Genomic DNA, 27,810 nt, shown 5'->3' on the forward strand with positions numbered 1-27,810 from the left:
CTATGCCTTCTGTGAATAGGCCACAGCCCCTGAAAAGTACCTGGGACCAGCGAGACTCTCTACTGCCCTGTATGTGTGTAATATCTATCTACTGTATATACAGTATATACATATTTGTGTGTGTGTAATATCTATCAATATACACTATATACATATATGTGTGTAATATCTGTCTATATACAGTATACACATACTGTATGCGTGTGTGTATGTGTTGGGTTTGTGTGACTGGAGGCCGGAAGACCGGCATTCAGATGGCCCGTGGGGGGTGCAAGTGCAACAAAGCCCCTTGTGGGCTTGCCACGCTGCAGGCTTCGTGGCTTACTGCACTCACCACAGGTTCTATTACCTCTTTATATAACTGCATCCTTTTGTGTATATATCTATATATATATATATATATATGTCATGGCCGGCACTCTGTCCAAAATACCGCATAATTGCCGGGGTGCCCTTAGTGGGATGACAGGTAGTATAAGCAGAAATAATGTGGCACTTTTTGGACTTACTAATGTAACAATATATTCTGGTGATTACCACTAAAGTGCAAGTCAACATTTTAGTTGATTCAACTTTGAACACTTTTGTCCCAACTGTTGGGAAGTATGTCATGCTCCTGTGAGTGGGTATTTCTCATGTTCTAGACATGCCCCCAAAGTCGTGCAGCCTTGCAGCTAAAAGGTTGTAGCCACACACCCCTCAGGGGGCCCCGGTAAGTTACTGTACCGGGGCCCTGGATTTCTCTTGGCAGCCCCGGCTATAATACAATGGCAGCTGAGAGTGGAAAGCAATGGTTTATATACCATCCAAAACAGGCAAGATTTAAGATTTCCGTGAAAATTATGTTTTTCAGATAGAATTTTGACACACACAAGAAAGCACAGACTTTGCTTGCTTTGGCACCCCAATATTTCAGTTCTGATGGATTTCTTCAAGTCTGAACCATTCACGTTTGCTTTTAATTATTTTTTAAAACTGCTTAGTTTAGGAAAACAAATTCATAAACATACATTTTCTTACATTGTTTATCATGTTTAATTGCTTATTGGTAATTGCTTGTTAAAAGTTACATATTAAATGTTTCTGCAGATTATTGTTCATTTCCTTTAAATCTTGATAACTATGATGTGCAGATTATGATTTAATTCTAAACTATTATGCTCTTGATATCTATTTGTTTATTGCATTTTCTCTGCACAATGTGATGCACAACCCACACATACAGTAATATCTCTTCTCCCATTATCATCAAAGACTTCCATATCATTTGTACTGCTCTTCCCTATTGTCTTTCCCTCCTTCTCTACTCTAATTACTTTCCTGGCAATACATCCTACTGGCAGTCCTGTCCCTGCAATTATCTAAATCCCACTACCCCTTTTGCAATCCATCTCCAAGTCTATATTTTAATTCTATAAAGAAGCACAGACACATAGTCATTAACATGAAAATGACATAAGTACATCAAATTCAACTGTTCTCCTTTTATAAGCCCCAAATTCAGCTGCAACACCACATTGAAGCTCTTACCAATTATTTTTCACATAATACTTATTCTACATATTATTTATTACAGTATTTAAAAAAAATTAAATATTTTAAACTAATCTTTTATTGCAGTCTTTTATTGATAACAGTCAGTAAGCATATTTTGCTGTTGCTTTATAACAGGGGTGGGGAACCTCAGGCCCGCGGGCCGTATAAGGCCCACAGAGCCACTTGATCCGGCCCAGTCATACTCACTAAACTGAGGGAGATGCCGGGCACCCGCTGAGGTTTTGTAACTATCGGGCGCCTGGCTTCTTCCCCTCAGCAGCAGCCGGAGGTAGGGGCTCACTCCTGAGCTCCGGCTTCCGGTTCTGGCAGTGTGCGGCTGTGCAGTGCTATGGGAGAGATGATGTCTCTCCCATAGTTCCTAGGAGCGGGCGGCCAGGCGGAGGGCAACGGTCTGGAAGCAGAAGCGGGGCTGGTGAGTATTGTGGTTTTTTTTTTCTTTTAATGTGTGTGTGTAAGCGTTGCTACTAGGAGTATATCTAATGTGGCATATGTAATGGGGCATAACAACTGACTGGGGGCATATGTAATGGGGCATAACAAGTGACTGGGGGCATATCTACTGGGGCATAACAACTGACTGGGGGTATATATACTGGAGGCATAACTACTGACTGGGGGCATAACTACTGACTGGGGGCATAACTAATGACTTGGGGCATAACTACTGTGGGCAGGGTCATTTTAAGTTGATAATTTTTGTATGGCCCCCGAAGGATTTTATAAATATCCAAATGGCCCTTGGTAGAAAAAAGGTTCCCCAGCCCTGCTTTATAACAATCCAACATGCTTTTTATGGAAGGATAAACTTTGTCTCCACAATAATATGGTAGCCACACTTTCAATTCAACAAGGGTCAACTTGATGTTGATCCTTATAAACCCTGTATCCCGGATCCCCTTTACCACAGCTTTCTATTTTGGCTCAGACATCACAATATACAGAGCGTTAAGGGAACAAATAAAGGGGTTCTGCTTCCTGCAGTAATGAGTGAAGAAGAGTGAGATGTGCATTCTGAAAGTGAATGTGATCCTTACTGTGGCTGCAACTGTAACAAAAAACCAGAAGAAGGAAGTATTCCCTATTATGGGCACACTCGGACTTGGGGGGTCATTCCGAGTTGTTCGCTCGTTATTTTTTTCTCGCAACGGAGCGATTAGTCGCTAATGCGCATGCGCAATGTCCGCAGTGCGACTGCACCAAGTAAATTTACTATGCAGTTAGGTATTTTACTCACGGCATTACGAGGTTTTTTCTTCGTTCTGGTGATCGTAATGTGATTGTCAGGAAGTGGGTGTTTCTGGGCGGAAATTGGCTGTTTTATGGGAGTGTGCGAAAAAACGCTACCGTTTCTGGGAAAAACGCGGGAGTGGCTGGAGAAACGGAGGAGTGTCTGGGTGAACGCTGGGTGTGTTTGTGACGTCAAACCAGGAACGAAACTGACTGAACTGATCGCAGATGCCGAGTAAGTCTGGAGCTACTCAGAAACTGCTAAGAAGTGTCTATTCGCAATTCTGCTAATCTTTCGTTCGCAATTTTGATAAGCTAAGATTCACTCCCAGTAGGCGGCGGCTTAGCGTGTGCAAAGCTGCTAAAAGCAGCTTGCGAGCGAACAACTCGGAATGACCCCCTTTGTGACACTATACTTAAAGTCAAATATCAGGTGATATTTGACCACTAAAATTAAAATATAACCTTTATTTGTTATCTTAAAACATCTGCGAAAATATTGTGCATGTGAAAACAAGTGCGAAAAATAATAAACAAATGTGAAATGAACCTAAAAATTCAGTCACTGCTGCCTTTTCATTCTTCACTCTCTCAAGTGTTTAGAATGTATCCATATTTGTTGCAATAATCTTTTCCTTTATATCCTATTAGAAACAATGGTATCCTTAAAATGTACCTCTGTGAGAGCTATTGAGGACTGGGTTTTCACTCTTAATTAACAATCTCTCTCATTCTTGGAGTTGTGCGTGCCCCTATTTCCAAATATAATAAACAGAAATATGTCCAAAATGTCTATCTCACAGACAGAATTATCCTTTGTAGCCCCCTATTATATTCTGAAATGTTCTTACTAATTCTCTTCTACTGTATTGTCAACTGCTTGAAATCACCTGACCAATAAACAGTTGCAAATGTAATATCGTGTTAGTTGTGATGATGCTGATAATGGTCACAATTATGTGACACAACTAAACTAATTTTGTGAGAATGCTATTTGTGCATGTCTATTGATATCATCTTAGTTCGTGTCACATATATTCAAATGACAGGATGCGTTCCCTGTCAATTAATCGGAAATGTTACCGATTGGGAATATACTCTATGAAATAACAAGGGCTGTGCCATTAGGCAGCTCGTACCCCCTAATCATGGCTTGTGTTCCCACATCCATATTTGGTCTAAATATTTATGTCAGTTGGAAAAATATAACAGATGTATTCTTAGGATGTGTATCCACAGTCACACCCTGGTCTTAAATCTTACCAGCTAGAGGAGTATGGCGGTAGTATATTGTTAGAGCATTGTATCATATGATAATATAAAACAAGATAATATGTTGACCTTCTCTCACGCACTCCAGCTTATACCTGCTGGTCGTGGCTTATGTCTATAAACCCGCACGCATAGTCAGGGGTTCAAATAACCTTGCCATTCAATGTAAAGAACTATGTCCCACACAATAACTGCTATTTGAAACTCAAGCTAGGTTCTTAATGTTGATAGAAATGTTTGACAATGCACAGTATGGAGGCTACAAGTTTGTGACACTTTGTACACTATTCATTCTAAGTACTTTTCAATAGTGATGAGCGCCTGAAATTTTTCGGGTTTTGTGTTTTGGTTTTGGGTTCGGTTCCGCGGCCGTGTTTTGGGTTCGACCGCGTTTTGGCAAAACCTCACCGAATTTTTTTTGTCGGATTCGGGTGTGTTTTGGATTCGGGTGTTTTTTTCAAAAAACCCTAAAAAACAGCTTAAATCATAGAATTTGGGGGTCATTTTGATCCCAAAGTATTATTAACCTCAAAAACCATAATTTCCACTCATTTTCAGTCTATTCTGAATACCTCACACCTCACAATATTATTTTTAGTCCTAAAATTTGCACCGAGGTCGCTGTGTGAGTAAGATAAGCGACCCTAGTGGCCGACACAAACACCGGGCCCATCTAGGAGTGGCACTGCAGTGTCACGCAGGATGTCCCTTCCAAAAAACCCTCCCCAAACAGCACATGACGCAAAGAAAAAAAGAGGCGCAATGAGGTAGCTGTGTGAGTAAGATTAGCGACCCTAGTGGCCGACACAAACACCGGGCCCATCTAGGGGTGGCACTGCAGTGTCACGCAGGATGTCCCTTCCAAAAAACCCTCCCCAAACAGCACATGACGCAAAGAAAAAAAGAGGCGCAATGAGGTAGTATGTATGTATAAAGAAGAAAGAAAAAAAAACCACGGGTAGGTGGTATACAATTATGGATGGACTGCCGAGTGCCGACACAGAGGTAGCTACAGCCGTGGACTACTGTACTGTGTCTGCTGCTAATATAGACAGGTTGATAAAGAGATGTAGTATGTATGTATAAAGAAGAAAGAAAAAAAAACCACGGGTAGGTGGTATACAATTATGGACGGACTGCCGAGTGCCGACACAGAGGTAGCTACAGCCGTGGACTACCGTACTGTACTGTGTCTGCTGCTAATATAGACTGGTTGATAATGAGATGTAGTATGTATGTATAAAGAAGAAAGAAAAAAAAACCACGGGTAGGTGGTATACAATTATGGACGGACTGCCGAGTGCCGACACAGAGGTAGCTACAGCCATGGACTACCGTACTGTACTGTGTCTGCTGCTAATATAGACTGGATGATAATGAGATGTAGTATGTATAAAGAAGAAAGAAAAAAAAACCACGGGTAGGTGGTATACAATTATGGATGGACTGCCGAGTGCCGACACAGAGGTAGCTACAGCCGTGGACTACCGTACTGTGTCTGCTGCTAATATAGACTGGTTTATAAAGAGATGTAGTATGTATGTATAAAGAAGAAAGAAAAAAAAACCACGGGTAGGTGGTATACAATTATGGATGGACTGCCGAGTGCCGACACAGAGGTAGCTACAGCCGTGGACTACTGTACTGTGTCTGCTGCTAATATAGACTGGTTGATAAAGAGATGTAGTATGTATGTATAAAGAAGAAAGAAAAAAAAACCACGGATAGGTGGTATACAATTATGGATGGACTGCCGAGTGCCGACACAGAGGTAGCTACAGCCGTGGACTACCGTACTGTACTGTGTCTGCTGCTTATATAGACTGGTTGATAAAGAGATGTAGTATGTATGTAATAAGAAGAAAGAAAAAAAAACCACGGGTAGGTGGTATACAATTATGGACGGACTGCCGAGTGCCGACACAGAGGTAGCTACAGCCATGGACTACCGTACTGTACTGTGTCTGCTGCTAATATAGACTGGATGATAATGAGATGTAGTATGTATAAAGAAGAAAGAAAAAAAAACCACGGGTAGGTGGTATACAATTATGGATGGACTGCCGAGTGCCGACACAGAGGTAGCTACAGCCGTGGACTACCGTACTGTACTGTGTCTGCTGCTAATATAGACTGGTTGATAATGAGATGTAGTATGTATGTATAAAGAAGAAAGAAAAAAAAACCACGGGTAGGTGGTATACAATTATGGACGGACTGCCGAGTGCCAACACAGAGGTAGCTACAGCCGTGGACTACCGTACTGTACTGTGTCTGCTGCTAATATAGACTGGTTGATAATGAGATGTAGTATGTATGTATAAAGAAGAAAGAAAAAAAAAACACGGGTAGGTGGTATACAATTATGGACGGACTGCCGAGTGCCGACACAGAGGTAGCTACAGCCGTGGACTACCGTACTGTACTGTGTCTGCTGCTAATATAGACTGGATGATAATGAGATGTAGTATGTATAAAGAAGAAAGAAAAAAAAAACACGGGTAGGTGGTATACAATTATGGATGGACTGCCGAGTGCCGACACAGAGGTAGCTACAGCCGTGAACTACCGTACTGTGTCTGCTGCGACTGGATGATAAATAATGATATAAAAAATATATATATATCACTACTGCAGCCGGACAGGTATATATTATATAATGACGGACCTGCTGGACACTGTCTGTCAGCAGAATGAGTTTTTTATAGAATTAAAAAAAAAACACCACACAAGTCACACGACGAGTGTTTAACTTTTTCAGGCAATCACAATATAGTATACTACTAACTATACTGGTGGTCAGTGTGGTCAGGTCACTGGTCAGTCACACTGGCAGTGGCACTCCTGCAGCAAAAGTGTGCACTGTTTAATTTTAATAATATGTACTCCTGGCTCCTGCTATAACCTATAACTGGCACTGCTCCCCAGTCTCCCCCACAATTATAAGCTGTGTGAGCACAGTCAGATATATACATAGATGATGCAGCACACTGGGCTGAGCAGTGCACACAGATATGGTATGTGACTGAGTCACTGTGTATCGTTTTTTTCAGGCAGAGAACGGATTATATTAAATAAAACTGCACTGTCTGGTGGTCACTGTGGTCAGTCACTAGTAAACTCTGCACTCTCTACAGTACTCCTAAGCTCCAGTAAATCAAGTGTCTCTGTCTCAAATCAATCTCACTCTCTCTCTTCTAATCTAAATGGAGAGGACGCCAGCCACGTCCTCTCCCTATCAATCTCAATGCACGTGTGAAAATGGCGGCGACGCGCGGCTCCTTATATAGAATCCGAGTCTCGCGATAGAATCCGAGCCTCGCGAGAATCCGACAGCGTCATGATGACGTTCGGGCGCGCTCGGGTTAACCGAGCAAGGCGGGAAGATCCGAGTCGCTCGGACCCGTGAGAAAAAACATGAAGTTCGGGCGGGTTCGGATTCAGAGGAACCGAACCCGCTCATCTCTACTTTTCAATGATATTAATATAATAGATGGAATAGGTATATCTTAATATAATAATATATTTCAGCAAGCACCCATCTGCTGCGGCTCCCAGCTCCCAGGTTATGCACAGTGTGATCACCGTCAGTATGAAACCGCCTGGGGCACAGCTTGTTGGAGCCGCAGACTCATACAGCATGCAGCCGCTGACCGCCGCCTCCCGTTTCCCAGGCTACACACACCGCTGGCGGTGTCCGTCAGTGCTGGGCCGCCGGGTGTGTGTCTCGCTGCGGCCGCTAACCGCCGCCTCCTGTGTCTCAGGCCACACGTACTGTTGCCAATATCAATCAGTGCGAGGCCGCCGGGTGTGTGCCCCGCTCCGGCTGCGGCTGCAAGGTATGCTGCAGCTGTGTCACAAGCTAAAATATATATGGTACATTTATCTACACCACAGGTTCTCAAACTCGGTCCTCAGGACCCCACACAGTGCATGTTTTGCAGGTCTCCTCACAGAATCGCAAGTGAAATAATTAGCTTCACCTGTGGACCTTTTAAAATGTGCCAGTGAGTAATTAATACACCTGTGCACTTGCTGGGTTACCTGCAAAATATGCACTGTGTGGGGTCCTGAGGACCGAGTTTGAGAACCTCTGATCTACACCAATGGATACATTTAAATGCAGTGACTGAACATTAAAATGCTAATTGACAGACACACTGCCGTGTGAACTGTCTCCTGTGGCTGCAACTGCTAAACATGCCTTAAATGTGGTGGTGGTCTTGTACAGTCAGGAAAAGGACCTTTTAATAAAAAAACGTATTTGCTACAAATAGTTTCCTTTATATAATCTAATTTAAGGAAGAAGGTTATGGATCAATGGGTCGATCTGCATTAGGTTGACAGTGAATAGGTCGACCACAATTGGTGGATATTGTCATGGTCGACACAGGAAAAAGGTCAACACATTAAAATGGTCGATACTGGACAGATCAACACATGAAAAGGTCGACATGACATTTTTACACTATTTTGGTGTAGTTTTTTGCGTAACTTGACCAGGAACCCTAATTATTGCACCGCGTCCCCTTGCTTGGCTTGCTTCACTCACCATGCAGCGAGCAAGGTGCCTCGCTCCACTGCTGTATCGCTCGGCACAGATTACTATTCCCAATCATAGTTCATGTGGATGGTAAAATATTAAAAAGTAAAAAAAATAATCCTAATCCATGTCGACCTACCATCCAGATACTGTGATGAAAAGGCATACAAGTTCTTCTTAGGTAAAATCTTATTATTTTCCAGCCACTGACTTGCCCAGACTGCCAAACAGTTTAAATCATCTACAGAAAAAGCATTCTCTTTTACATTATTGCCTTAGGCTTTAATTGGATCTGAATGTATAAAATGAAATCAATGATTTTAAAATTACATATGAGAAAAAACTGTAATGTATGCAAATATGTAAAAGTGATAAATTAGTGGGGAGTGTGGCTTGACACAGCATGGTGTAGGCAGCTTCCTGCCAGATCTCCTGCTTATATCCTGCTCTACCTCCTGTTTCCCTGGGGTTCTGTGGCTAAAAAATTCTGCAAGAGTGCAGTACCCCCCTCTACTTCTCCACTGTGAATTTGGGGATCCTCTGTGCCAGGAGTTTTAACTTACCAGCTGGTGAAGTCTGTGACTGGATCCTGAGGCAGACTCTGCTCTAAACGTGGCTGTTGTTGTTGTTGCTCCTGCTGCAGCTCTGTCCTCACTCCAGCCTTCTGCTGTATCCGGTGTGCTCTACAGAGGTTTTGGTGGCGGTATCCTGTGGAATTCTGTGGCCCGTCTCAAGCTTTGTCGTGTAGTGTGAATACTATCACAACTCTGTAGCTGGTGAACTGGATGGCTTTGCTTCTATGTCCTTTTATTCTGATTCAGTGCAGCAGCTCTCAGGGCCCTTTAGTGAGACTTTATCTGCACCACCTACTATTACACTACAGCAGGTGCTTACTGCGGTTGGTTCTTTTGAGCAATGAATCACTAATAGACTGGAGGAGCTGAGGGATGACCTTACGCATATTCACCGTGAACTACAGCTGGTGATGGCGTGCGTGGATCCTCCGGAGGCCTCTGTTTCTTTAGTGGTGATTCCACGGACCCCCGTGAAGATTCAATGTGCAGTCACACAGAGTAATTTCTCCGTTGAAGAGGGAGAATGGCGACGTAACATCCTCCAGTTTGCTAGCAGTCCACAAGAGGGAATGGCTTTTTGCTCTAATATTTATATGGAACAGTGGCTTGGTGTAAACCGTGGATGGAGGTTTTTGTCCCTAATCCATTTTCTTCAGCTGCTACTTGTTCCTATGCGTTTTTTTTTTTTACAAAGCTGTGTGTGATGGCTGATGGCCCAGTTTATCCTTATGCCAACTCTCGAAGGACTATCATTTGGCTGGATTACTATGTTCCAGGGTGGACTCATCTTCCGGACTGATTTTGCTCACCTTCGGACTGGGAACCATTTCACTGGTTGCTGAGACCCTTACTGTGCTCTGTTATGTATACTAATTTTCATTAGCTACTGCGTAATTTCATATTGTTTGTACACCCTTTCAAAGATCCAGTTGTGTAATACTGACATTCTTATGCTCATTCTAGATAATTAATTGTGCTTTGGGTGTCTTTATTTTATTTTGTGTATTTGGTTTGTAGGTTAGGGTATATGGGGTGGGGGGGGAATGTGAGGCTTTTATTTTGGTATTCTGATGGATGTGAGTTTTTATATTTTCATTTATGGTATGTCACCTTTGCCCCATTATAAATCTGGTTCTCCCACATGTACATCTGAATGGCACCTTTGGGTGGCGATTATGTTATCAGTGTTTGATGTGGGGTATTCTGTATGTCATTGTTTTTAATATATCCTGCTATTGTTCCATTTCTCATGTCCGATGGCTTGGTGGCTTATCTATATTTTGTCATGTATACACTGTTTATACCCTCCTGTATTATTCCTTAAGTTGGCCTTACAATTCATATGCCTGTATAATGTCTGGGTGTAACTTTTTAAATCTACAATAAAAATGACACAATTTAAAAAAAAAAAGTGATAAATTAGTAAACGATCTTAAGTACTTAAGTAAGTTTGTTATAGTATATATTGCCATTTCAATTAATAAACCAAATCCCAATGACCCCATCCGGTTACAGGTTGTGCATCCTCTTAAAATAATGTTGGTGTTAGTCACTATCAGCGTAATTTCCAGTACTGTATGACATCATTTTTTATACCCCAATCCAGTCAATCACTGAAAGCACATGGTACCTCACTAGGAACTGATGGGAAAAAAGAGTGATGTATTAGATTAAAACCACATATATGAGAGCTCATTTATCATTGAGTGATAAAACTTGCTGTGCATTATAAAACTCTTTGTGTATGATAAATCGTGCTCCAGCCAGTCAGCTCCTAACTGCCATGTTACAGTCTGTGAGGCTCATTTATTAACAAGAAGTAAAACTCGTTGGGAATGATAAAACTTGTTGCATATGATAGATGGTGCTTCAGCCAATCAGCTCCTAACTGTCATGTGTTTCTAAACGATTTTAAAAGCTTTGTAATGAATAACTGTTGAGATTTGATGTAACACTGTACATGTAGGCTACCTCTCACTAGCTCGTTATTATTGCTTGCCCTTCTCTCTATCTTGACAGCATAAAATGCTACTTGACGTTGGTTAAAAAGATTCTATTGCTAAGTACAATACTAAGTATTATCTCTTTGCAATGAGATGACACATTTTTCATAAAGTCTGTACAATCTGCTCACTTTGACATAAAAGTTATCAAAATCATCTCACTCTAAATGAAACTTCAGCCTTGTCAGGTATTCAGCGATAAGATTGCATTAATCTGCATATACATATATTGTTTGATTTTCAGTTGTATCTGACACTCTCCAACCTCAGGTAATCTCTTACACTTTGAAACACTTTTGTCAATTCTTTTGGTATAGCACCTTCTACCTGCAAAACATATCACTGCAGTTTTTCTGTATTTTTAAAATGAGTATAGGAAGCAAGTGTAAAGCTGAAATTGTTCTTGATAATGCCAACTGCTACTGATGTATCAGTACATGAATGAGTTTTGCTTGTCCACAATGAAAACTATTATGCTAAAAATAATGCACACACCATACATATGTTATACCATTACAGCAGCTTTTACTTCACTGCGTTGTATAGTTAATCACACTGAAAATACTGGAATAGAGGAGACATCTCCAGAAGCTTTATGTTTCAGTGCTGTTTTGTGTACAGAAAAAGCCTGAGCAATCTTGGTTCCTAGGTACCATGGAAACAAACCTTCATCTCAAGTAAATGATTGTGATGAAAGTAAAAGCCTGCTTAATTAAACAACCCAATCAATCAGGTTTAAATGTTCTTAGTCATATAGGGAACATGATTTTCCTATTGTTATAATACTAAGAGTCTGATTTATAGTTACGAGTAAATTCAGCCAGAAAGTATAATTTTGCACATTGGCAAAACCATGTACAGTAGCACTGTACGGGAGACGGGGAGGATTTAAAATGTATGGACAGAGTTCAAGTTGGAGGGGTACAACTTAGCTTAACTTTAGCCTGACATGTTAAAATAAAGCTGAATAGTGTGCTACATTCAAAAGCAGACAGTAATTTCACTGGATGCAAATAAAAGTATTGCATTTGAACACCTTGGGGTAAATTTACTAAGATGGGAGTTTTTTTAGAACTGGTGATATTGCCCATAGCAACTAATCATATTCTATCTATTATCTTCTAAAAGCAGCTAGATAAATGTTAAGTAGAATCTGATTGGTTGCTATGGGTAACATCACCAGTTCTAAAAAACTCCCACCTTAGTAAATTTACCCCTTTGTACGGTAGCTTCATTTTTCCGGGAGTAAATTTGCAGTCATTGGCTGGATTGTATCTGTAAATGTGGTCCGAAATGGTTATTGAAAATACAATAAGTTTATATGACTGTGATTGTACTGCACTGACAGTGCATTCTGGGAGATGATCCTTAGACAGTCAGAGTTGAAAAGTGAAATGTTATCTTATCGCTTCATTTCTAAGAAAGTAGGTGATAAATGTTAATTTTCACCTAAGTTTGTAGAAATTAAGTATCAAGGCCTTTCATTATACAGGTACCACAGGAGGAGATATAGTCCCGATCTGGCCTGCTGTTCCCATACTGATGTATGGGGACCTAAATTAATCAAGTTCCCAAAATACAACATTTGCAGAGCTTGTCAGCTGGAACCTTCGCCATCTACGGATGGTGTTTGTTCCCGGATTCCAAGGAGGTCTGGGGTTGTGAAGAGGAATACAATGTTATCACTCCACCCCTGTTAAGCTCACACACGGCAGTTCAGAGATTCACTGCTACAAAAGTAGCAGTGATGGGGACCACAGGAAAAGCTGATCTTCGGATCAGCTGTCTTCGCAACAGAGCAATGTTTAATTGTTCTGTTGTTTTAGTGACCACCATCCCTGCTCTCACCAAGTTGGATACTAAAGTAGCACTGAAAAGCAGTACTAGATCAAAAGCACTGCTTGGCAGTGCACTAATGCCACTTCTCCCCCATGCATAACAGCAGCGGTGCATGCTCAGTGACAGGGGAGCTATGCAGGGCAATGTATGAACGGTCAGCAGCACTGACTGGTCTAACACCTGCAGGCTGCAGCTATCGATTTCAACAGCTGCTGGTGGTGATGCCCTATATCCAAAGCAGGGACAGAGCTGTCCCTGGCTGTTGTGGGTGTTGGCTCCAGACTGCGCAGGGAATCTCACGTGAGTAGCAAGATCCCGCACATGCACAGTGGAGATGGACGGGGAGGGTGACAAAGCGCATCAGCACTAAGCTGATGTGCTTTGAGCTCAGGGGGCATCACCGGAGGGGGGAGTTTTCACTCCCCCGCTTCAGCAGACAAGATTTTCATGCACCTTGTCAATGTCCCTTCCTGCTCAGTAATGAGGTGAAGCAGGAAGGGTTATAGCGGCACGATCCGTGTCACTATAATACATTTACCTATATGCTGGCTATCTGTATGTAAAGATCTTAATCTTTAATTACCATAGTAAAATGGTAAAGGGGCATTAACTTTTCAAGATGTTCTCTTTCTAAATTCATCTAGACAATGATGCTTAATTTTTTTAATATTAAACAATGAAAATTTGTCATTATACCGGCTTCTGTACTAGTTTAGATAAGATGTGATCCCTTCAATTTCGGTCGACTCAGAATTGCATGTACAGTAAGTTTATTTTGGGGATGGATTTTTTTAATTTTAGCTCTGAGCAGGCTAAGTGGCAGAGCTTCCTCATTTACAGGCAAATCCGAGTCGCACTTATCTGGGCTTACCATACTATCCCTTTAAACTGGGGCACTCATGAATTACACAGGTTCTGTGGCCAACTGACTTCAAGCCTGCATTTCACCTGGTTTAATCTACAGAACCTGAATAATTCATGAGTGTCCCGGTTTAAAGGGATAGTATAGTAAGCCTCCACTTATCTCGATTACAACTCTACTTGCATCTGAGTGGTCATAATGGGGACTCTGGAAGCTAATCAGCATTCATACATGTTTAATTACATCGTTTCAGCGGTGCAGGCAAACAGTGGTAGCATCTCAATCATTCCTGGAGATAATTATATCATAATTATCTCCAGGAATGATTGAGCAGCTACCACTGTTTGTCTGCATGTGTTAGAAGGCATTGAATGGGAGCAGCATTTTGGAAAGCATGCTGGTCCTTGTAGTGCTAATGGGAGATCCTAGGGGTGGCTCTCAGGTAAGCTAGCCCTCAGTCTGGATGCGGTTTTGTATGAGCCTTGATTATGAGGCCTTACTGTAGACAAATCACACGGCCCTATGTGGGCACTGCTATTATGTAGTGTTAGAACTGCTAATATCGGAGAAGCCTTGATGTGGCTCAGCAGCTAACCATGCCTTTGCAAATGCATGTAACCAATATTTCTGAAATTCTATTACCAGATAGGTTCAAGTATTGTTACAGGTAATAGTCGGTGTGCTGGGGGGATATCAGGGGCAGAAAAAACAACCACCCTCTCTGTCTGCTGCTTGTTTCAGGTGTGTCAAGGCAGAATTGAGAACTATGCAAAGTTGTGCACATTATAAAATCCAGCTGATTTCATACAATTCTCTTGCATCAGGTATAGGGCTGGTGCATGCGCATGCATGCGCATGCTAATAAATTGCAGCTGTGGAATATGTGGAATAAATTGCAGCTAATAAATTGTGTGCTATGTGGAATATGAGCAAATATTCTCAACTAGATATGTGCACGCAATGCAAGTGTAATTGCAGATGATTATGTGCTATTCTAAATGAACCCTTTTATTTGCAATGTAGACTTTGCTAGGCAAAATATTATTTGTTGGAATATATCTGCCCCATAGATGGATCCTTTATGCACATACAGTACGAAGAGGATGCCCCAAATTAATGGTATTTTAAAATTAAAACATTAAAAACCTTATTTGCAGTATTGTGCAAATCAGTATTTCTCTCTCTCCAAAATACTTCCCTTCGGTTCCATTGGACACTTCATTAATTAAATGGATACAGTCACTATAGCAACTTGCCAGCTACAAATGTACCTTTTGGGCCATGTGGTCCATAGTAAGCTTTGGCATATATGTCAGATAAATTTTAAGATAAAAGAATTGTCAGAATCATTCTGCAAGACATGGGAAACATGGTGCTCTACAACCTATGCTACCTTTTAATGAAAAACAAAAATTACGACTGGCCGACGATGAGATGTCAACTCAATTCCTGGGTCACCCTTCACTTTTTCTCCTTTCACTCCTCCCTGATAAAATGGTCCAGAAGAGACTTCAGATGTAATTAAACATGACTCTACATTTATTTAATATATCCACTGTACATTTAAATCCATCTGCTTGTAATTTGGGGGAATTTTTTCATACTGTATGTGACATTAGACAATATTTTTTTCTCCATTTTCTTTTAAATTAATATTATCTTTTTTAACTTGTCATTTAACTTTTATCTTGTCATTCAACATTCGGTTATCTGCTCCTATCATAATGTGGAGAAATCTAATTGAAATTCTCCACATCCCAGGAAGTCAGTGTAAAAACTGGTTTAATGTTCTTGTACAAAACGAAAGTAACCATTCCAAAAAATCTTAATCTTTGGGGAAATATTCTATGACGAGGTCAGATTCATGATAGTCTTTTCAGCAAAAGCAGCTCAGGAGCTGCAGTGCAAACCAAGCAATTCAGCCAAGCACTAATTATGGCATATATACAGTATATCCATCTATAACACATAGAAGAGGCATTGCTGCCACCTCTTGGCAGAATTGTGTAAAGCCGTTCCAATGTTTCATTATTCTGTAGTACAGAATGACCTGTTACTTACAGAAAATGCAACAACAAAATGAAAGCTACTGTACTGTGAATTGTTTGCGGAAGTTAGACTAATTTGTACGCAGCCTTCAATTACAAAACCGATAATTATTTTTCAACTCATGATGTGTATGTCCTTAAGACTATATTGCAATATCCTTAAGTACACAGTACTTTTGGTTGTTTAATTGGACACAGCACATGAATTACATTGATGGGATAGTTTTAGCATCTGGACAATTATCTCTGGCTTTGTAAATGACATACTTACTGCCAGATGGAAGGATTTCAATAGCATTTTGAAGGATATGTGTTCAGTATCGCCCATTTTTCTCTTTTCTTTTGCCACTTAAAGAATCTTCTACTTTCATTTAAAAGTTAAATGAGCTTTTCTTCGTAATGTATTGTGCACGCAAATTGTGACATTGTTTTTCTCTTACAGGCATAATTAGAACTGCTTTAACAAACATGGACAGAGAAGCAAGAGATTATTATGAAGTGATTATTCAGGCCAAAGACATGGGTGGACAGCTGGGAGGATTAGCTGGAACAACCACTGTTAACATCACTCTCAGTGATGTGAATGACAATCCCCCACGATTTCCTCAAAGTAAGTGACAGTGACCATCATCTTGTTTAATGAACTGAATGCTGTTCTCTTCTGCTTTACAACTTTTTTTGGTTTCTAACTAGTAAGTGCAAGTGCCAAGAAAACTCACTGACATAAGGCTTCAGAACAGTGTATCAAGGAGACAAACTGAACCAGTTTCTTTTCCGTTCTCTGTTCAGAGCCTTCAAATATGTGATTTTAGAAGTGTTAAAGTTCTCTATTCAAACAGCTTGTAGAATACAAATTAATTTGCTACATCTGTGATAAGCATACTAAACCGTATGACAAAACTTTTCTTGTTAAAGATCAAATTGTACTAAAAATGTACCTTTTAATACAATGAAGGCGTCAAACCATTCATTTACTGGTTCTGAAAAACTAAGCAGTGTTAAGTCTCCATGGGCCTAAAACGGGTTCAGTGTTTAAAACCGGTGGTCGGGACACCCCAACAATGAACATCCCGACTTTGGATGGTGTAAGTATTTCTATCCTCCCTAACTCCCTAACCCTAGGGGAGTGGTGGGTAGGGCTAGCCCTCATGGGGCGGTGGCTAGGGCAAACTGTTTGTCAGCTAGGGCACTAGGGCTAACCCCCCTAGTGCTTAGCCCTAACTCCCACTAGTGACTAAACCTACCCCCTCACCCCAGCCCTAACCCTAACCCGCACCCCGATACTCACCTTTGAGATGTCAGCTGTCCATCTTCTGGCTCCAGTCACCTGAGAGGTGACAGGATTCCGGCATTGGTCACATGACATACAGCATTGGGGGTCACAGAAATTTGATACATCATCATACAATTGGGGTATACTGTTACATCAATCAACCTTATCACTTGAAAGAGATAAACTGCCAACCAATCAGCTCATAACTGTCATTTTTCAAGCACAGCCTGTAAAATGGCAGTTAGGGAGCTGATTGGCTGGTACTTTATCTCTCTCCACTTCATCTCTCTCAAAGCGTTGATGCATATGCCACAATGTTCTGGTTTCCTACTTGCAGTAAGTTTAGCTGACCGCAGATATTGCAGAGCTTTCAAGTATGTTTTGCGGGAGCATGAAACAGATTGTTTGCAGCAACAAGGAGAACACTAAATGTAGTCACAAAATGGTCAGAGGTGGCATACACTCTGGAGCAGGTCAAGTATAGACTCTTCAATGCTCTTTTAATATAAAATTCCTCAATAAGAATGCAGACGATCAGGTAAAATTCTAAGGAATATTAACTTTATAGAAATTAGATTTTGATCAGAATATTAAAAGCTGTCACAAAGGTAACACATTGCACAGCAATAATAACACTTTTTTGTCATTTTGACATATCTTACATATATAAATGTATTAAAAAAGTATTTATATTTTATATATAATATAGTGTTTCAAATGTGTATGCTTTTGCTACTCCCTAGTATTTGCTTGTACTATCAGTTCTTTTCTTTTTTTTTTCTTGGGTCTGACCTTATTATGAGTATAATTTTGATTGTGATCATGCGATTGCTGACATGCAACACCAGTGCCCCCTTCTTCCTGTCTGACTTCTGTCTTCTGGGAAGAAATACTGTAGCTGTCAGTGGCAAACGCAGGATTTCTAGAGGGGGGTTTCCAAATGCAATCCATAATCTCCCTCTCTGCGGAGCAAGTGCAGGAGTCTGGGGGAGCAGTAGAAGAACCTACTAATGACCCTGAACATTGGTACTTTTTATACATTGGATACTGTATGGAATACAGTATTAATATTTAACGCTATAGACTGTCTATAGTATAGACTGTATCAAACATATTTAAACAATATAAATAAGATAAGTGGTCAGGAAAAGGTTAAACATACCATACTAAATAAACAAACAAACAAACAAACAAACAAACAAACATAATACAGCCAGAAGTAGACAGAAGTGCACTTTCTAAGCACACATTCTCCCACCTCATGGAAAGGCTTCTGTCTCTTCTTCCTGGCAGCTATCTTCATATTATATACCAGTGCCACTTGCCAAGAGGAGGGGGAGTACTTCTCAATGTGTCTCCTTTCTAGAATTTTTTTTCTCATTTTGGTTTGACATCTACAACAGAACAGAAGCAGGTCAAGATTTTTGGAGTCTCAGTGTGAAAATGTAACATCAGACATCTTGGGGGAAATGTAATAAGGTCTGAGTTCTTAAAATGTGCGCGTTTAGTGCTAAATTTGCACATTTTTACAACTCTGCCAATGTAATAGGATGTGGGAACATACAAACTCACCGCAATCCAGCAACTCGCACAAACCAAACTCCATCCTAACCCTCCTGCCATGGTTTCCCACCACTGTTTGGTGCACTGTGTAATAAGCAACTTGAGTCCTATCATTAAAGCATGCTTCCCCTAAAAAATTCCAATAATTAGTTAGCCCTCCCAGATTCCTGGAGGAAATATAGTGTAGCTGAAGCACATGCAGCATTTGGAAAGCATGTTTTGAAGAAGTTGGGCAATTGATGTGCCCCTACAGTAGTGCTAATGGATGGGGCACAGACAAGAGATTTCAGATTTTTATATTTTCACTAGCAATAGAAATAATTGAAACAGCACATACATCAATGCGAATACTTTTAATTATAGTACAGTAATACAGGGACAGTCATTGTTTACAAAATAGATAATGGATAAGAACCCATATCCCTTTATGTGATTTGTATTTTAAGTAGAGATGTGCGGCGGGCACTTTTCATGTTTTGTGTTTTGGTTTTGGATCTGGATCCTCGCTCGTGTTTTGGATCTGGATTGGTTTTGCCAAAACCACCCTTTCGGGTCTTGGTTTTTGGATCTGGATGATTTTTGGGGGGGCAAATAACAATAGCAAAAATCACAGAATTTGGGGTTAATTTTGATCCTATTGTAGTATTAACCTCAATAACATTCATTTCCAGTCTATTCTGAACACCTCACAATATTGTTTTTAGGCCAAAAGGTTGCACCGAGGTCACTGGATGACTAAGGTAAGCGACACAAGTGGACGGCACAAACATCTGGGCCATCTAGGAGTGGCACTGCAGTGTCAGACAGGATGTCACTTTTAAAAACTAGGCCCCAAAGAGCACATCATGCAAATAAAAAAAAGAGGTGCACTGAGGTCACTTGGTGACTAAGCTAAGCGACACAAGTAGGTGGCACAAACACCTGGCCCATCTAGGAGTGGCACTGCAGTCGCAGACAGGATGGCACTTTTAAAAACTAGGCCCCAAAGAGCACATCATGCAAAGAAAAAAAAGAGGTGCATCGAGTTCGCTCGGTGACTAAGCTAAGCGACACAAGTGGGCGGCACAAACATCTGGCCCATCTAGGAGTGGCACTGCAGTGTCAGACAGGATGTCACTTTTAAAAACTAGGCCCCAAAGAGCACATCGTGCAAATAAAAAAAATGCACCAAGGTCGCTGGGTGACTAAGCTAAGCGACACAAGTGTACGGCAAAAACACCTGGCCAATCGGTGTGGCACATTTACAGCTGGCAAATCTACATAGGAGGCGGCAACTTTAAGCATTGTGTCTGTATCAAAACAGAACATCAGATCCTTTTATTTGGGTTCGACAAATCCAGTGCCCCTTTTTTGTATCACTTTTAGGATTGAACCTACTTATCACTAATCAAGAATTGCACCGCTAGTCTTATCAATTAGGAATTATATTCCAAACTGTAAAATAGCCCATCAGACCCCCCTATTGGGTCTGACAATTCAAGTGCCTGCTTTACATTTATTTTTCAGGATTGAATCTGTTTATTTATAGTTAATTAGAGATTGCATCATTAGTCCTTTACTAATTAGCTTTATACAGAGATACAACAACACTTTCTTTAAAAAATTCTCTACATCATTTTTTTCCATTTAAATTCATATAGATACTCGATTTGTATTTACCCATTTTTTGATTAAATCGGCCCACGGCCATACTACCCTGAATGCGCCCAAACACGTCTGATCTTGGAAGCTAAGCAGGTATGGCCTGGTTAGTACATGGATGGGAGACCTCCAGGGAATACTAGGTGCTGTGGGCCAGTTTTTCAGGAGACTTTACAATAAATCAATTATTCGATTATATTCACATAACCTTCAGTTGATCACGTAGCCCATTTCCCTAATTAGCACAAAAATCACCCTTAATTCCTGATACTATTGGCCCACGGCCATACTATCCTGAATACGCCCGATCACGTCCGATCTTGGAAGCTAAGCAGGTATGGCCTGGTCAGTACGTGGATGGGAGACCTCCAGGGAATACTAGGTGCTGTGGGCTTTTTTCCTTCAGGAAATCCAATATAATTTTCCTTTAAGCTTACCATACATTCCGATCCTTCTGTGACCTGTATATATTGTTTTTCCAAACAATTATACAATAATTACACCAATATTTTCACCTGCCACATCTAGAACCATATTTGGTACAATGGCAATCTAAATTTTTATTATCATTTACCTTTGTTCACCCCAGTGAATTTTTATAGCAAACCAATAAAAGTTAAGCTTTATTCTATCCTCCAGAGGTAGGACTCAAAGGGGTCCTTTCCTCAACCATATATTTCTTTACATCTTTTTCATATTCAATCAATGAGTGCTTCCACACAAGGTTATTTTGTCTTTTTCTAGTCTTCTTTCTGTGGCACTGCAGTGTCAGATAGGATGGCAGTTTTAAAAACTAGTCCCCAAAGAACACATCATGCACATAAAAAAAGAGGTGCACCCAAGGTCGCTGGCTGACTAAGCTATGCGACACAAGTGTGCGGCACAAACACCTGGCCCATCTAGGAGTGACAATGCAGTATCAGACAGGATGGCACTTTTAAAAACTAGGCCCCAAACAGCACATGATGCAAAGAAAAAAATAAGCGGTACAAGATGGAATTGTTATTGGGCTCTCCCGCCCACCCTTATGTTGTATAAACAGGACATGCACACTTTAACAAACCAATCATTTCAACGACAGGGTCTGCCACATGTGGCTGAAATGATAGGTTTTTTTGGGCCTCCACCAAAAAAGAAGCAATTCATCTCTCCTTGCACAAACTGGCTTTACAGAGGCAAGATGTTGTCCTCATCCTCATCCTCCAATTCCTCACACCTTTCAGCATATACATCCTCCTCCTCATAGATTATTAATTTGTCCCCACTGGAATCCACCATCACAGGTGCCTGTGTACTTTCTGGAGGCAATTGCTGGTTAATGTCTTCCAGGAGGAATTTATAATTAATTTTGATGAACATCATCTTCTCCACATTTTCTGGAATGTAACCTCCTATGCCGATCGCTGACAAGGTGACCGGCTGCACTAAACACTCTTTCGGAGTACACACTGGAGGGGGGGCAACTTAGGTAAAATAAAGCCAGTTTGTGCAAGGGCATCCAAATTGCCTCTTCTTCCTGCCAGTATACATACAGACTGTCTGACATGCCTACATGGATGCTGTCACCCATATAATCCTCCACCATTCTTTCAATAGTGACAGCATCATATGCAGTGACTGTAGACACGTCAGTAATCGTTGGCAGGTCCTTCAGTCCGGACCAGATGTCAGCACTTGCTCCTGACTGCCCTGCATCACCACCAGTGGGTGGGCTCAGAAATTTTATCCTTTTCCTTGCAGCCCCAGTTGCGGGAGAAATGAAGGAGGAGCTGTTGACGGATCACGTTCCGCTTGAGTTGACAGCTGTCTCACCAGCAGGTCTTTGAACCTCTGCAGACTTATGTCTGCCAGAAAGAGAGATACAACGTAGGCTTTAAACCTAGGATTGAGTACAGTGGCCAAAATGTAGTGCTCTGATTTCAACAGATTGACCACCCTTGAATCCTGGCGAAGTGAATGAAGGGTTCCATCCACAAGTCCGACATACTTAGCGGAATCGCTCCATCTTAGCTCCTCTTTCAATTTCTCCAGCTGCGTATACAAATGCCTGATGAGGGGAATGACCTGACTCAAGCTGGCAGTGTCTGAACTGACTTCACATGTGGCAAGTTCGAAGGGTTGGAGAACCTTGCACAAGATGGAAATCATTCTCTACTGCACTTGAGTCAGGTGCATTCCCCCTTCTTTGCCGATATCATAGGTGGATGTATAGGCTTGAATGGCCTTTTGCTGATTCTCCATCCTCTGAAGCATATAGAGTGTTTAATTCCACCTCGTTACCACCCCTTGCTTCTGGTGATGGCAGGGAAGGATCAGGAGTGTTTGATGGCGCTCCAGTCTTCGGCACGCGGTGACTGAATGCCGAAAGTGGCCCTCAATTTTTCGGGCCACCGACAGCATCTCCTGCACACCCCTGTCATTTTTCAAAAACTTCTGCACCACCAAATGAATTGTATGTGCAAAACATGGGACGTGTTGGAATTTGTAATGCACGCACAATATTGGTGGTGTTGTCCAATATCACAAATACCCAGGAGAGTCTAAGTGGGGTAAGCCATTGTGCGATGATTTACCTCAGTTTCCGTAAGAGGTTGTCAGTGGTGTGCCTCTTATGGAAACCGGTGATAAACAGCGTAGCCTGTCTGGGAATGAGCTGGCCTTTGTGAGATGCTGCTACTGGTGCCGCCGCTGCTGTTGTTGCTGCGGGAGGCAATTCATCTACCCAGTGGGCTGTCTCAGTCATGTAGTCCTTAGTTTGCCCTGCTCCACTTGTCCACATGTCCGTGGATAAGTGGACACTAGGTACAACTGCATTTTTCAGGACACTGAGGACACTTTTCTTAATGTCCCTGTACAGTCCGGGAATCACTTTCCTAGTGAAGTGGAATCTAGATGGGATTTGGTACCTGGGACATCAATAGTCTAAATCCCACTGCACCAATGGCGTATACTGGATGCACGTATAACACCAACATAGCTGTCAAAGCCTAAGTTATCCGCTTTGCAATGGGATGACTGCTGTCATATTTAATCTTCCTCGCACAGGACTGTTGGACAGTCAATTGCTTAGTTGAAGTACTACAAGTGGTCTTTCGACTTCTCCTCTGGGATGACGATCGACTCACAGCAGCAACAACAGCAGCGGCAGTAGCAGTAAGCGTACCACTCAAGGATCCTCCGGAGGAATCCCGGTTAGGAGAGGAATCATCAGCCATGCCAATGACATGGCCTGCAGGAATACTGACATTCCTGACTGAGGAGTAAATTGACGTTGAGGGAGTTGGTGGTGTCGCTTTCAGGATCTTGGGTACAAGAGGAAGAAGGGATTTAGGTGTCATGGATAGCTTACGCTCTTACCCAAAGTTTCTGAACTTAACAATGACTTCTGATAAATGTGCTGCAGGTGACATATAAGGGAGGATGTTCCTAGGTGGTTACCGTCCTTACTCCTACTTATTATGGATTGACAGAGGCAACACACGGCTTGACACATATTGTCCGGATTTGTGGAGAAGTAATTCCACACTGAAATGGTGGCTTTTTTGGTATTTTGCCCAGGCATGACAATGGGCTTTCTCATCTCATGGACAACAACTGTCTCTCCCGGTGCCTGATTTAAACAAACCACATCACCATCAGAATCCTCCTCGTCAACTTCCTCCTCAGCGCCAGCAACACCCATATCCTCATCCTGGTGAACTTCAACAGTGACATCTTCAATTTGAATATCAGAAACTGGACAGTGGGTGCTACTTCCAGCACTTGCAGAGGGTGTGCAAATGGTGGAAGGAGCCACCTCTTCCCATCCAGTGTTGGGAAGGTCAGGCATCGCAACCGCTGACACTCTTGGACCCTCCACGGTGATTTGTGATACCATCTTACAACGCACAATTCTTTGCTGTGCTTTTGCCAGCTTAACCTTTATCATTTTTCTAGTGAGAGGATTAGGGCTTCCCAAGGCCGGCGCTACCACTAGGCAGCTTTAGGCAGCTGACTATGGGCGACAACCACTGGAGAGAGGCACTGCTCAGCCAAATTCCTCCTATTCTTTAAGAGATAGAGTAGCAGCTCGTGGGCGCCCACCAAGTCTGTCTGTCTTCAACGGGAGTGAGTTGACTGTGTAAGTCCTTGTTTCTGCAACCTTGCCGTGCCATTCCCCCCACCTCTGCGATAGCAGCACCTGGCATAGATATACGTACTGCCATGTTGCCGCCCCGCATAGTTAAATGCTCTGTTTAGGCTGCTGCCGCATGAGCTCCTGAGTCCGGGATCCCACATTATCATTAAGAGCTATCACTGCCGCTCCCCCCGCGATTTTCTCCGGTATCATGATGATGCCCACTCCGGCGTCCTTCCCCCTGCATTTGGGCTCAGGAAGCAGTCACCCGCTGGCCTGGTCCGCCGCTGCCACATCTTGTTACCCGCTCTGGTGACCCCCCCCCCTCGAATGGCTGCAACTTGTTATCTGCACTCCACCCCCCCCCTCTCCATGCGATCCCGCGACTGGCTCCTGCATCTGATCACCACTGGCACTCACCGAATGGTACCTGCTGCTGCCTCCCCGAGTCCCCCCCTCCTGCATATTGTTACCAACTCCCCCCACGGCTATTGGGCTCCCGCTGCCCCCCCCCCCTCCTGCATCTTGTTACTAGGTTCCTCTTCCCTCCCGCAATTGGGCTCCCACATGTGGCATCCCCTCCCCCTCCTGCATCTTGTTACTAGCTCCCCCCCGCAATTGGGCTCCCACATGTGGCAACCCCTTCCCCTCCTGCATCTTGTTACTAGCTGTTAGTTACAGAAGTTCCCTGCATGCATACTATATCGCTAGTGGCCTGCAGTTGGTGAGGGCATAGGCAAAATCAGTAGCAGCACCGAACACCACATTCCTTCCCCCGCCGTTTAGGAGGAGAATTATTCTTTTTTGTAATTTCTAATACAGCAACAGGTGGCCTGGACTGGGGAGCAGGGTGTCCTATACTCCATCTCTAATACTTCGGCATGAAGGTTGGGGGTAGGCTGCAGGAGGGGAGGGTTAGGTTGCAGGGGGGGATTTGGATTAGACTGCAAGAAAGGAGGCTTAGCATACTTTCCCACGAGTTGTTGGGATACTGAGTGTCAGGATGCAGCTATCATTCTTCTGACCCCTGGCATCCTAGGTGCCGGGATACCTTTCCCAACCCGCTGTAGGGTGTGGGGGGGTGAGGGGGTATGTGTGTGTGAAGTTTGCCTAGGGTGCCGAAAAACCTTGCACCGGCCCTGGGGCTTCCATCGTCATGGGAAGCTGAACCACTAGTCATGAACATAGGCCAGGCCCTTAGCCGCTCTTTGCAACTCCGTGTCGTAAATGGCATATTGGCAAGTTTACGTTTATCCTCAGACCATTTAAATTTCTTTTTTTGGATCTTTTTACTGAACTTTTTGCTTTTCACATTTTACATGCCCTCTACTATGACAATGGGCATCAGCCTTGGCAGACGATGTTGATGACATTTCATCGTCTATGTCATGACTAGAGGCAGCAGCTACAGCACTAGGAGGAAGTGGTTCTTGATCTTTCCCTATTTTATTCTCAAAATTTTTGTTCTCCGTTATTTTTCTGGAGTTATATAACAATATGCGGCACAGGAGAGTATTTGGGTTAAATATTAATAACCCCTTTATATGGAGTAAATAATATACAGCACAGGACAGCACCACTGGGCTTATACGGCAGCCCGACTGGACTGGATCTATACGGCAGTACCAATGGATTTATACGGCAGTACCACTGGAATTATAAAGAAGTACCACTGGATTTATTCGGCAGTACCACTGGATTTATACGGCAGTACCACTGGACTTATATGGCAGTACCACTGGACTAATATGGCAGTACCACTGGACTTATAAGGCAGCACCATTGGACTTATACGGCAGTATCACGGGACTTATATGGAAGTACCACTGGACATATACGGCAGTATCACTGAAATTATATGGCAGTACCTCACGACATATACGACAGTATCACTGGAATTATATGGCAGCACCACTCGACATATACCGCAGTATCACTGGAATTATATGGCAGTACCACTCGACATATATACGGCAGTATCACTGGAATTATATGTCAGTACCACTGGACATATACGGTAGTATCACTGGAATTATATGGCAGTACCACTGGACATACTGTAGACGGTAGTATTGCTGGATTTATACGGCAGTACCACTGGACATATACGGCAGTATCACTGGACTTATACAACAGCACAAGGACACCACCACTGGACTGATACAGGACAGCACAGCACCACTGCAATGGACTGGACTTATACAGCAGCACTGGACATATGGCAGCAGAGGACACCACCACTGTGACTGGACTGATGCAGCACAAGACACCACCACTGGACTAATGCAGCACAATACAGCACTGGAATGACACACATAAAACTGAGCAGGTCGCCACACCACTTTACAGACACTGAGGAGAGAGACTCGTCCTCCCACTACACTCTCCAGGAATGGAGTAAAAATGATGGCGATTCGCGGCTCCTTATATGGAATCCAAAACATGCAAGAATCCGACAGCGGGATGATGACATTTTGGCTCGTTCTGGTTTCCGAGTCAGGCGGGAAAACCCGAGCCAGACTCGGATCCAGGCTCGGGACGTGAAGTTTGGGTGGGTTCGGTTCTCAGAGAACCGAACCAGCTCATCTCTAATTTTAAGTAGAGATGAGCGGGTTTGGATTTACTCCGTTCTTTACGCCAGAATTATCGTCATTTCTTATTTTCTGGATTTTTCTTATTGGCTATCCAAAACACGTGATGTCCGATAGCCAATAAGGAGATTCGGGTAAATCCATGTAAATCCGAGTAAAACCAAACCCGCTCATCTCTAAATTTAAGGGATGGAATTACCAAATTGTATCCTTTTTTTTTTTTTACTATTGTGGCACGTTGTCCCAAGAGCAATTAGATATTATTTTTTAATGTACTTTTATTCATTTATTTATATATTGGTTTAAGAGGGACTTCAATGGTGAGAGTATTCTGATAAAATATAAAAGTTAAAGCATAATTGCAGTAGTACTGTTCTTACTGGATGAAAATGTAAACCTTTGAAGATAGAGTTTCTCACACATCATCTTGTTCTGTCTGTCTTCCTCATCCTCAGAACACTACCAAATGAATGTGCTGGAATTATCTCCTGTAAATTCCACTGTTGGGAGAGTTCTGGCAATGGATCTGGATGAAGGAGTCAATGCAGAGATGAAATACACCATTATAGATGGAGATGGAATTGACATGTTTGATGTAACAACAGATCCCACATATCAAGTTGGAGTAATCACAGTAAAAAAGGTAATCTTTATATCTGTTCAAATAATTCAGTGGAGTTTACAATGTATATACTTCAC

General features: G+C 42.3%; 1 protein-coding gene and 2 pseudogenes across 1 annotated transcript in view; all 3 read left to right on the forward strand.

Moving 5' to 3' along the window:
• CDH20 (cadherin 20) overlaps positions 1 to 27,810 on the forward strand; it is a 770,622-nt gene that overhangs the window by 710,551 nt on the left and 32,261 nt on the right. Inside the window, exons 7-8 of the mRNA XM_063922978.1 lie at positions 16,369 to 16,536; positions 27,567 to 27,754. Coding sequence (XP_063779048.1) covers positions 16,369 to 16,536; positions 27,567 to 27,754 — 356 coding nt within the window. The remainder of the gene's footprint in view (positions 1 to 16,368; positions 16,537 to 27,566; positions 27,755 to 27,810) is intronic.
• LOC134930756 (5S ribosomal RNA) lies at positions 20,441 to 20,558 on the forward strand (annotated as a pseudogene).
• Positions 20,680 to 20,797, forward strand: LOC134930744 (5S ribosomal RNA; annotated as a pseudogene).

The sequence above is a fragment of the Pseudophryne corroboree genome, chromosome 5, assembly GCF_028390025.1.
Source record: "Pseudophryne corroboree isolate aPseCor3 chromosome 5, aPseCor3.hap2, whole genome shotgun sequence".
Lineage (NCBI taxonomy): Eukaryota > Metazoa > Chordata > Amphibia > Anura > Myobatrachidae > Pseudophryne > Pseudophryne corroboree.